A 12,231-nucleotide genomic window follows, 5' to 3' on the forward strand; every position below is an offset into this window, starting at 1 on the left:
GGGAGGTGCTGAGGAGATTCAGCTTTGGAGATGGGTATATTAGATGGGTACAGCTGCTGTATAGGGCCCCGATGGCGAGCGTAGTCACGAATGGACGCGGGTCTGAATATTTTCGGCTCCATAGAGGGACGAGGCAGGGATGTCCTCTGTCCCCATTATTGTTTGCACTGGCGATTGAGCCCCTGGCAATAGCATTGAGGGGTTCCAGGAAGTGGAGGGGAGTACTCAGGGGAGGAGAAGAACACCGGGTATCTCTGTATGCGGACGATTTGTTGTTATATGTGGCGGACCTGGCGGAGGGGATGCCAGAGATAATGCGGATACTTGGGGAGTTTGGAGTTTTTTCAGGGTATAAATTGAACATGGGGAAAAGTGAGTTGTTTGTGGTGCATCCAGGGGAGCAGAGCAGAGAAATAGAGGACTTACCGTTGAGGAAGGTAACAAGGGACTTTCGGTACTTGGGGATCCAGATAGCCAAGAATTGGGGTACATTGCATGGGCTAAATTTAACGTGGTTGGTGGAGCAGATGGAGGAGGACTTTAAGAAATGGGACATGGTGTCCCTGTCACTGGCAGGGAGGGTGCAGGCGGTTAAAATGGTGGTCCTCCCGAGATTCCTTTTTGTGTTTCAGTGCCTCCCAGTGGTGGTCACGAAGGCTTTTTAAAAAAGAATTGAGAAGAGTATTATGAGTTTTGTGTGGGCCGGGAAGACCCCGGGAGTGAGGAGGGGATTTTTGCAGCATAGTAGGGATAGGGGGGGGCTGGCACTACCAAGCCTAAGTGAGTACTACTGGGCCGCCAATATCTCAATGGTGTGTAAGTGGATGGGAGAAGAGGAGGGAGCGGCGTGGAAGAGATTGGAGAGGGCGTCCTGCAGGGGGACTAGCCTACAAGCTATGGTGACGGCGCCGTTGCCGTTCTCACCGAAGAAATACACCACAAGCCCGGTGGTGGTGGCTACACTGAAAATTTGGGGGCATTGGAGACGGCATAGGGGAAAGACGGGAGCCTCGGTGCGGTCCCCGATAAGAAATAACCATAGGTTTGATCCGGGGAGAATGGATGGGGGATTTGGAGCATGGCAAAGAGTAGGGGTAACACAATTGAGAGATCTGTTCGTAGATGGGACGTTTGCGAGTCTGGGAGCGCTGACGGAAAAATATGGGTTGCCCCAAGGGAATGCATTTCGGTATATGCAACTGAGGGCTTTTGCGAGGCAACAGGTGAGGGAATTCCCGCAGCTCCCGATGCAGGAGGTGCAGGATAGAGTGATCTCAGAGACATGGGTGGGGGACGGTAAGGTGTCAGACATATATAGGGAAATGAGGGACGAGGGGGAGATCATGGTAGATGAGCTGAAAGGGAAATGGGAAGAAGAGCTGGGGGAGGAGATTGAGGAGGGGCTGTGGGCTGATGCCCTAAGTAGGGTAAACTCATCGTCCTCGTGTGCCAGGCTAAGCCTGATACAATTTAAGGTGTTATCAGGGCGCATATGACTGGAGCACGGCTCAGTAAATTTTTTGGAGTAGAGGATAGGTGTGCGAGATGCTCGAGAAGCCCAGCGAATCATACCCACATGTTCTGGTCATGCCCGGCACTACAGGGGTTTTGGGTGGGGGTGGCAAAGGTGCTTTCGAAGGTGGTGGGGGTCCAGGTCGAACCAAGCTGGGGGCTGGCTATATTTGGGGTTGCAGAAGAGCCGGGAGTGCAGGAGGCGAAAGAGGCTGATGTTTTGGCCTTTGCGTCCCTAGTAGCCCGGCGCAGGATATTGTTAATGTGGAAGGAAGCCAAGCCCCCGGGTGTGGAGACCTGGATAAATGACACGGCAGGGTTTATAAAGTTGGAACGGATTAAGTTTGTTCTAAGGGGGTCGGCTCAAGGGTTCACCAGGCGGTGGCAACCGTTCGTCGAATACCTCACAGAAAGATAGAGGGAATGGAAAAGAAGAAGACAGCAGCAGCAACCTGGGGGGGGGGGGGGGGGGGGGGGGAGGAATCAGAAGGATTCTCAGGGATGTTATTGTATATGCATAGGTATTTGGTATATGTAATTGTATATTGGATTGTTGGATTGTATTTTTGGAGAGTATTTATCGTGGACAAGGCAGTTGCCATTTAGTTTTGTTTTTGATTTTGATCATATATTATTTATTTATTGATGTATAAAGGAAACACTATGTACTGTTATGTTTGGCCAAAAAATCTTGAATAAAATATATCTTTAAAAAAAAGGCAGCAGGTTGCGTGACAGGTTATGTAGAGATATGGGTTCAAAGACAAGGAAAATTAGGAGAAAGGGTAAGAGGAAAAATAAATTGGGAAAAGTTACTGATCATGGTGTTAGGATTCATAACAAAGAAATAAAAAACAGCATAAGTGTACTTTACCTGAATGCTCGTAGTATACGAAATAAGGTAAATGAGTTGATGGCGCAAATCATCGTGAATGACTATGATTTAGTGGCCATTACTGAAACATGGTTAAAAGATGGTCACGACTGCGAGTTAAATATCCAAGGGTATCAGACTATACAAAAGGATAGAATGGACGGTAAGGGCGGTGGTGTAGCTTTGTTGTTTAAGGATGGCATCCGGGCAATAGTAAGGGATGATATTGGTGCTATGGAGGACAAGGTTGAATCAATTTGGGTGGAAATCAGGAATAGTAAGGCGAAAAGGTCACTGATAGGAGTAGTCTATAGGCCACCAAATAGTAACAGGATGGTAGGGCAGGCAATAAGCAAAGAAATAACGGATGCATGTAGAAATGGTACAGCGGTTATCATGGGAGATTTTAATCTGCATATCGATTGGTTTAAACAGGTTGGTAAAGGCGGCCTTGAGGAGGAGTTTATCGAATGTGCCCGGGATAATTTCCTGGAACAGTATGTAATGGAACCTTCAAGGGAACAAGTGGTCCTAGATCTGGTCCTGTGTAATGAGGCAGGATTGATTAATGATCTCATAGTTCGGGATCCTCTTGGAAGGAGCGACCACAATATGGTGGAATTTAAAATACAGTTGGAGGATGACAAGGTAAAATCAAACACTAGTGTTTTGTGCTTAAACAAAGGCGATTACAATGGGATGAGAGAAGAACTAGCTAATGTAGACTGGGAGCAAAGACTTCATGGTGAAGCAGTTGAGGAACAGTGGAGAACCTTCCGAGTGATCTTTGACAGTGTTCAGAAAAGGTTCATACCGACAAAAAAGAAAGACAGTAGAAAGGGGAAAAATCGACCGTGGATATCTAAGGAGGTGAGGGAGAGTATCAAATTGAAGGAAAAAACATACAAAGTGGCAAAAATTAGTGGGAGACTAGAGGACTGGGAAGTCTTTAGGGGACAACAGAAAGCTACTAAAAAACCATAAAGAAGAGTAAGGTAGACTATGAAAGTAAACTGGCTCAGAACATAAAAGCAGATAGTAAAAGCTTCTACAAATATATAAGACAAAAAAGAGTGGCTAAGGTAAATATTGGTCCTTTGGAAGATGAGAAGGGAGATTTAATAATAGGAGACGGGGAAATGGCTGAGGAGCTGAACAGGTTTTTTGGGTCAGTCTTCACAGTGGAGGACACAAATAACATGCCAGTGACTGATGGAAATAAGGATATGATAGGTGAGGACCTTGAGATGATTGTAATCACTAAGGAGGCAGTATTGGGCAAGCTAATGGGGCTAAAGGTAGACAAGTCTCCTGGCCCTGATGGGATGCATCCCAGAATGTTAAAAGAGATGGCTAGGGAAATTGTAAACGCACTAGTGATAATTTATCAAAATTCACTAGACTCTGGGGTGGTCCCAGAGGATTGGAAAGTAGCAAACGTGACACCACTGTTTAAAAAAGGAGGTCGGCAGAAAGCGGGTAATTATAGGCCGGTAAGCTTAACTTCGGTTGTAGGGAAAGTGCTGGAATCTATCATTAAGGAGGAAATAGCGGGGCACCTGGAGGGAAATTGTCCCATTGGGCAGACGCAGCATGGGTTCACAAAGGGTAGGTCGTGTCTGACTAATTTGGTAGAATTTTTTGAGGCCGTTACCAGTGCAGTAGATAACGGGGAGCCAATGGATGTGGTATATCTGGATTTCCAGAAAGCTTTTGACAAGGTGCCACACAAAAGGTTGCTGCATAAACTAAAGATGCATGGCATTGAGGGTAAAGTGGTAGCATGGGTAGAGGATTGGTTAACTAACAGAAAGCAGAGAGTGGGGATAAATGGGTGTTTCTCTGGTTGGCAACCTGTAACTAGTGGGGTCCCTCAAGGATCAGTGTTGGGCCCGCAGTTGTTCACAATTTACACAGACGATTTGGAGTTGGGGACCAAGTGCAATGTGTCAAAGTTTGCAGACGACACTAAGATGAGTGGTAAAGCAAAACGTGCAGAGGATACCGGAAGTCTGCAAAAGGATTTGGATAGGTTAGGTGAATGGGCTAGGGTCTGGCAGATGGAATTCAATGTTGCCAAGTGTGAGGCTATCCATTTTGGGAGGAATAACAGCAGAATGGATTATTATTTAAACGGTAAGATGTTAAAACATGCTGCTGTGCAGAGGGACCCGGATGTGCTGGTGCACGAGTCGCAAAAAGTTGGTGTGCAGGTGCAACAGGTGATGAAGAAGGCCAATCGAGTTTTGTCTTTCATTGCTAGAGGGATGGAGTTCACGACTAGTGAGGTTATGCTGCAATTGTATAGGGTGTTGGTGAGGCCGCATCTGGAGTACTACAAAGAACAAAGAAATGTACAGCACAGGAACAGGCCCTTCGGCCCTCCAAGCCCGTGCCGACCATGCTGCCCGACTAAACTACAATCTTCTACACTTCCTGGGTCCGTATCCCTCTATTCCCATCCTATTCATGTATTTGTCAAGATGCCCCTTAAATGTCACTATCGTCCCTGCTTCCACCACCTCCTCCGGTAGCGAGTTCCAGGCACCCACTACCCTCTGCGTAAAAAACCTGCCTCGTACATCTACTCTAAACCTTGCCCCTCTCACCTTAAACCTATGCCCCCTAGTAATTGACCCCTCTACCCTGGGGAAAAGCCTCTGACTATCCACTCTGCCTATGCCCCTCATAATTTTGTAGACCTCTATCAGGTCTCCCCTCAACCTCCTTCGTTCCAGTGAGAACAAACCGAGTTTATTCAACCGCTCCTCATAGCTAATGCCCTCCATACCAGGCAACATTCTGGTAAATCTCTTCTGCACCCTCTCTAAAGCCTCCACATCCTTCTGGTAATGTGGCGACCAGAATTGAACACTATACTCCAAGTGTGGCCTAACTAAGGTTCTATACAGCTGCAACATGACTTGCCAATTCTTATACTCAATGCCCCGGCCAATGAAGGCAAGCATGCCGTATGCCTTCTTGACTACCTTCTCCACCTGTGTTGCCCCTTTCAATGACCTGTGGACCTGTACTCCTAGATCTCTTTAACTTTCAATACTCTTGAGGGTTCTACCATTCACTGTATATTCCCTACCTGCATTAGACCTTCCAAAATGCATTACCTCACATTTGTCCGGATTAAACTCCATCTGCCGTCTCTCCGCCCAAGTCTCCAAACAATCTAAATCCTGCTGTATCCTCCGACAGTCCTCATCGCTATCCGCAATTCCACCAGCCTTTGTGTCGTCTGCAAACTTACTAATCAGACCAGTTACATTTTCCTCCAAATCATTTATATATACTACAAAGAGCAAAGGTCCCACCACTGATCCCTGTGGAACACCACTGGTCACAGCCCTCCAATTAGAAAAGCATCCTTCCATTGCTACTCTCTGCCTTCTATGGCCTAGCCAGTTCTGTATCCACCTTGCCAGCTCACCCCTGATCCCGTGTGACTTCACCTTATGTACTAGTCTACCATGAGGGACCTTGTCAAAGGCCTTACTGAAGTCCATATAGACAACATCCACTGCCCTACCTGCATCAATTGTGTTCAGTTTTGGTCTTCTTTCCTGAGAAAGGACATATTGGCACTGGAGGGAGTGCAGAGGAGATTCACTAGGTTGATCCCAGAGTTGAGGGGATTAGATTATGATGAGAGGTTGAGTAGACTGGGACTGTACTCATTGGAGTTCAGAAGGATGCGGGGGGATCTTTTGAGACATATAAAATTATGAAGGGGATAGATAGGATAGATGCGGGCAGGTTGTTTCCACTGGTCGGGGAAAGCAGAACTAGGGGGCATAGCCTCAAAATAAGGGGAGGTAGATTTAGGACGGAGTGTAGGAGGAACTCCTTCACCCAAAGCGTTGTGAATCTCTGGAATTCCTTGCCCAGTGAAGCAGTTGAGGCTCCTCCTTTAAACGTTTTTAAGCAAAAGATAGATGCCTTTCTAAAGAATAAAGGGATTTGGGGATATGGTGTACGGGCCGGAGAGTGGAGCTGAGTCCACAAAGATCAGCCATGATCTCATTAAATGGCGGAGCAGGCTCGAGGGGCCAGATGGCCTACTCCTGTTCCTAGTTCTTATGTTCTTATGTAGTAGTTCAGGAATACAGCTCATCACCACCTTCTCAAGGGTAAACAGGAAAGGGCAATACATGGGCAGCATGGGCGCAGTGGCTAGCGCTGGGACTGCGGAGCTGAGGACCTGGGTTCAAATCCTGGCCCTGGGTCACTGTCTGTGGGGAGTTTGCACATTCTCTCCGTGTCTGCGTGGGTTTCACCCCCACAACCCAAAGATATGCAGGTTAGGTGGATTGGCCATGCTAAATTGCCCCTTAATTGGAAATAACAATAATTGGGTACACTAAATTTATTTTAAAAAAGGAAAGGGCAATAAATGCTGGCCTTGTCAACGACTGCCAAAAACAATACGCCAGCAGCATTTTAAACCCTGCCAGTTTCTCACAGAACTTGTGACCAATCATGATTGTATCCCATTCGAGTGCCTGACCTTGCTCATATGAATTAGCTAATCACCGTAATCTTTGGGCAATATTACCATGCGTTTGAACTTCTACCCAGCCTCCAAAGATTCACTGTCAAGAATCCAGTATAGTTGGTACTATCTACCAAGCACTGTTTGTAATCGTAGCTAGATCCCAACATAAGTCATTTCAGTCTTCAGTATATTTCCAAAAGACCAGTAGCTCCATATATATATAATGGTGCCCATTTTATTCAATAAGTTTTGAAACTTCATACCTACTAGTGTAGTCCACCCAATCATCTTTAATTATTCTGAAACTTGCAGCTTTGACCTTGATTGAAGCCAATCAAGGTCGGCTTTAGTGGAAAATTAACTGCTGTGTAAATAATGTCCTCTTGGCAGAACTGTGTGAGCATCATTAGCTACTTCAGCACTGATACTTTACAAATTAGTACTCTGGGGGGGTATCAAGATATAAGAATCGGCTCACAGTGTTTACACTGGTAACGTGTGTAGCTATGAATCCCTTTCCAGGATAAACAAACACGCGATTCAGCATGTAGTCTAAATGCTGCTGATACCCGCCAAAATCTCTTGGGCGTCTGAACTAAAACACCTACAAATATTAAATCAGATATCTAGATTAGCAGTTATGACCGACCAATGTAATGCAGATGGGAAAGCCAGTGAAAGGTTGGGAGCTGAGGTTTTCTTTACATTTTTTCCAATTAAGGGGCAATTTAACACGGCCATTCCACCAGACACCGGGAGAATGTGCAAACTCCACATGGGGGAGCTGAGTTAATTTTTAAGTGTTGTATATTTTTCGAAACAAAAACAAAAATATTCTAACGGCAAATTTCATTTGTAATTAAGGCAGAGCAGGGGGTTCTAGTAATACGGTGAAAGCTGAGCTTGTTGGGCCTGGACCAATGTTGGAAGCTAAGTATAGCTCGATGTATTACAAATACAAACTCTACCTTTTAACATTAAGTGCATGCAATTCCTAAACTTTACCAGTATTTAATTGTACCAGGGAAATTTGTTGTGGTTAAGTGATCAGCATGGAGGCTGGGGAATAGCGCTAGGGCCCCTAAAAGGGGTTTGCGCTGGGTGCCAAACTGATCGCAATACTCATGACTCGCGGCGCCCAACGCAATCTGGTTCATGTCCTTGCCAGCTGTGAACCTGATCCGCATGTTTAAATGAGTCTTAAAACTCATTTGAGCTGGAGTCTCCCGGCTTCCGGGATTCACTGGCCCCACCGACGCAGTGTGAGGTCAGCGCAAATTAGTACTGGTCTCCATCAACAGAGACCTGATATAAAATAAGAAAAGAACAAAGAAAAGTACAGCGTAGGAACAGGCCCTTCGGCCCTCCAAGCCTGTGCCGTCTAACCTAAACCTTCTAAACTTCCGGGGTCCGTATCCCTCTATTCCCATCCTATTCATGTATTTGTCAAGATGCCCCTTAAATGCCATGATCGTACTTGCTTCATCCGCCTCCTCCGGCAGCGGGTTCCAGGCACCCATTACCCTCTGTGTAAAAGATGACTGCGTGGGGGCTCGGAGACCCTTGGAGATCTCAGGTGGGAACAGGGCAGGGCAGTGCCTGGGCAGTTGCCAGGAAGCATTGACAAGGGGTGGGGGCTGAGAGGGGGCCATGGCCTTGAAAGGGAAGGATGAAGGGGAGCCTGAAGGGGTGTATGTAGAGTGGTGGCATGAAGGAGGGTACGAATGGGGGTACGAAGGATGGGGAGTGAGGAGGAGGTGTGAAGAATGGGACTTGAAGTGAGCCCATTAGCGGGGATTGCCTGAAAGGGGAGGGGTTGAAAGGGGGGGGCTGAAAGGGGGTTGGCCTCAGGGAGCCCATAGCAGAGTATGCTGACTGGGGAGGGGGAGAGGCGATGCCCCAATGCCACCGAGGATGGATGGCAATGGGGCTGGTCACCCTTATACCCAGGGTTATGGTGGGGGGGGGGGGAGGGGGGGGGTGTCGGGGGAGTGACTTGGGCATTTACTAATGGGGGGAGGTTGGCCCTCTGGGGCTGAGGGTTTGTTATGTCTGCTGGGGGGTCATGATGTCTGTGTGTGGGGGATGTGGGGGACCTTCAACTAACTCTGAGGATCTGGACACCCTTAAGAAAGGATCTCTGAGGAACCAGTCTTGCTGGAGTCTCCACTTCCCAGCCAAGAAAATATTTCACACGCGGGATATTTCAATGAGAATTTCCCAAGCACCAAAAAATAACTTAGTATGGGTGAATTGCAATCTGGATTGCGCCCATACACCCGGCAGAAATTACCCACGCTGCCTGCCCAAAGCGACACTTAGTCATTTTTCAGGAGAATCGCGCCCTTAGTCTAAAGCCTTACTGAAGTCCATGTAGACTACAACAATTGCATTACTGTCATCTCCACACTTAGTCACCTCCTCAAAAAATTCAATCAACTTTGTTAGATGTGTTCTAACGTGCCACCATTAGCACCCTCCTTATCTTGATCACCATCATCTACATTCCTGCTGTCTTTTTCTCCACAACAGCTTTGTCAATCTCTTCCTAGCTTCCACCGATCGCTGGTGCTCTATCCAGCCCTTACTGCTCCAACACCACCCCCCGCAACTCCCAACAACAGTATAAACCTCATCCTATCAGCAGCATGGTGGCACAATGGTTAGCAATGCTCACAGCGACAGGACCTGGGTTTGATTCCGGCCTTGGCTGACTGTGTGGAGTTGACTCGTTCTCCTCGTGTGTGCATGGGTTTCTGGAAGGGTGCTCCGGTTTCCTCCCAGTCCAAATAAGATGCGCAGGCTAGGTGGATTGGCCTTGCTAAATTGCCCCTTAGGGTGGGGGTTGCAAGACTGGGGCAAGGTAGGGTGCTCGTTCGATGGGTCGGTGCAGACCCGATGGCCAAATGGCCTCCTCCTGCACTGTACGGATTCTATGGTTCTATTTCCAGTTCTCTCCAGCTATGTTGAAGAGTCATCCAGACTGGAACACTCTCTCTCCCTCTCCATAGATGCAGTCACGCCTGCGGAGATTTCCCAACATCTTCTGTGGTTTTTTTTTGCTGTGGTGAGAACGGTTACTTGGACAGAAGTTAGTTTTGTGAGATCAATTGTCCAGTCTCCGGGTCGATTATCGTTGGGAGTTAAGAAAGGTAAGCTGGGGGGGGGGGGGGGGGGTGTTATTGAAACATACAGGATACTGAGGCCTAGATACAGTGGGCGTGGAGAAGATGTTTCCACTAGACTAGAAACTGAGCGCACACTGTTTAAAACTGAGATGAGGGGAAATTTCTTCAGCCAGAGGGTGGTGAATCTGTGGATCTCATTGCCGCTAGAGGGCTGTGGAGGCCAAATCACTGAGTGTCTTTAAGACAGAGATTGATAGGTGCTTGATTGATAGGGGGATCAGGAGTTAACAAAGAACAATGCAGCACAGGAACAGGCCCCTTCGGCCCTCCAAGCCTGCACCAGTCATGAAATCACCATTGGGCAAAGCCCTCAGCACTTCGTAGTGCCGTATCCCAAAGAATATAGTAAGAAGTCTTACAGCACCAGGTTAAAGTCCAACAGGTTTGTTTCGATATCACTAGCTCTTGGAGCTCTGCTCCTTCCTCAGGTGAATGCCAAAGAATATGTTATCCGCCCCCAAAGAATATGTTATGGGGAGAAGGCAGGAGAATGGTGATGAGCAACGTATCAGCCACGTTCGAATGGCGGAGCAGACACGATGGGCCTAATTCTGCTGCTATTATGTCCTGTGGGTTCAGGTTGACTTGGGAGAGTGGAGTACAAGTCCCAGCGTGCCCGGGCGGACTACAATTCCCGGCGTGCCGCGCGCGGTGGCGGGCTGCGGCGTCACGGCCTCTCCCACGTGGCGGGACGCGGCCGCCATTTTGTGCTGAGCTGCGGGAACGGACGGAGCGATTCGGCCGCTCGCTTTCGAGGAGAGAAGACTTCACCCGCCGCAGAGATCCAGATCCAGCCGAAAGCAAGTCAGCACCACAGCGCGACCAGCTTTTCGTTCCAGACTAGTCTTTCTACTAATATCGCATGTCCACTATCCAGAACCTCCAATCTTATGGTGAGTTTTTCTTCTCTTTCCTCCCCAAGAAAAAACAAATTGCGCCGGCTTTTCCCCATTCAGGCTGGAGAACCGCCTTTCAGTTCATTTCCCTACCCTCGCCCCCGGTTACCACGTCTCTAAACAATTGTATTAAGGATTGAAACAAGTACTTGGGTCGTCTGGAATGTTCTCTTCCCCCCCCCCCCCCCCCGTCTATCTCCGCCTTTTGTCGGGTGGACGGGCTGAGGTAAAATGGCGGCGGTAGTGGCGGGGGCTGCAGGCTGGGAGCGGGGACGAGGGAAGGAGAAGGGCGATTGAGTAAGAGAGGGGGGGGGGGGGGGGGGTTTGACTAGACCTGGTTTTTATAAACCCCCGAGTCTCCTTCAGACGCTGTGGCGATCCCGGCCTCCTTTGGGGGGGGGGGGGGCGAGGAATTCGGGAGCCCCCTGTCCGGTGGGGGGGGGGTGGGTGGGGTGGGGAGATCGGGAGCTCCCTGTCCGGGGGGGGGAGAGAGATCGGGAGCTCCCTGTCCGGGGGGGGGGGGAGAGATCGGGAGCTCCCTGTCCGGGGGGGGGGGGGGGGGGAGAGAGATCGGAGCTCCCTGTCCGGGGGGGGGGGGGGGGAGAGATTCGGGAGCTCCCTGTCCGGGGGGGGGGGGGGGAGAGATCGGGAGCTCCCTGTCCGGGGTGGGGGGAGAGATCGGGAGCTCCCTGTCCGGGGGTGGGGGGAGAGATTCGGGAGCTCCCTGTCCGGGGGGGGGGGGGGGGTGGGAGAGAGATCGGGAGCTCCCTGTCCGGGGGGGGGGGTGGGGGTGAGAGATCGGGAGCTCCCTGTCCGGGGGGGGGGGGGGTGGGGGGGAGAAATCGGGAGCTCCCTGTCCGGGGTGGGGGGAGAGATTCGGGAGCTCCCTGTCCGGGGGGGGGGGGGGGGGAGAGATTCGGGAGCTCCCTGTCCGGGGGGGGGAGAGATTCGGGAGCTCCCTGTGAGGGGGGTGGGGGTGGGGGGGAGAGATCGGGAGCTCCCTGTCCGGGGGGGGGGGGGAGATTCGGGTGCTCCCTGTGTGGGGGGGGGGGGGGGGGCATAGCGGTGCGCCGCCGACGCCATTTTGTGTCGTTGGTTCTTTTTCTCATTTCGATTTGGCGGAGCGGCGGCCTCACCCTGAATTTTTCTTAATTAAACCTCGTCACCCTCTCTTCCCCCCCCCCCCCCTCCTCTCGTCACCCGCTCTCTCTCCCCCCGTCACCCTCTTTTTCCCCCCCCCGTCACCCTCTTTTC

The 12,231-nt window shown here is 49.8% G+C and overlaps 1 protein-coding gene across 1 annotated transcript in view; it reads left to right on the top strand.

The window, feature by feature from the left end:
* The first annotated feature begins 10,776 nt into the window (after nucleotides 1-10,776).
* Nucleotides 10,777-12,231, top strand: part of LOC140425585 (eukaryotic translation initiation factor 1b) — an 11,579-nt gene continuing 10,124 nt past the window's right edge. The window contains exon 1 of the mRNA XM_072510048.1: nucleotides 10,777-10,974. Coding sequence (XP_072366149.1) covers nucleotides 10,944-10,974 — 31 coding nt within the window. The 5' untranslated portion in view covers nucleotides 10,777-10,943. The remainder of the gene's footprint in view (nucleotides 10,975-12,231) is intronic.

The sequence above is a fragment of the Scyliorhinus torazame genome, chromosome 6 (assembly GCF_047496885.1).
Source record: "Scyliorhinus torazame isolate Kashiwa2021f chromosome 6, sScyTor2.1, whole genome shotgun sequence".
Taxonomy (NCBI): domain Eukaryota; kingdom Metazoa; phylum Chordata; class Chondrichthyes; order Carcharhiniformes; family Scyliorhinidae; genus Scyliorhinus; species Scyliorhinus torazame.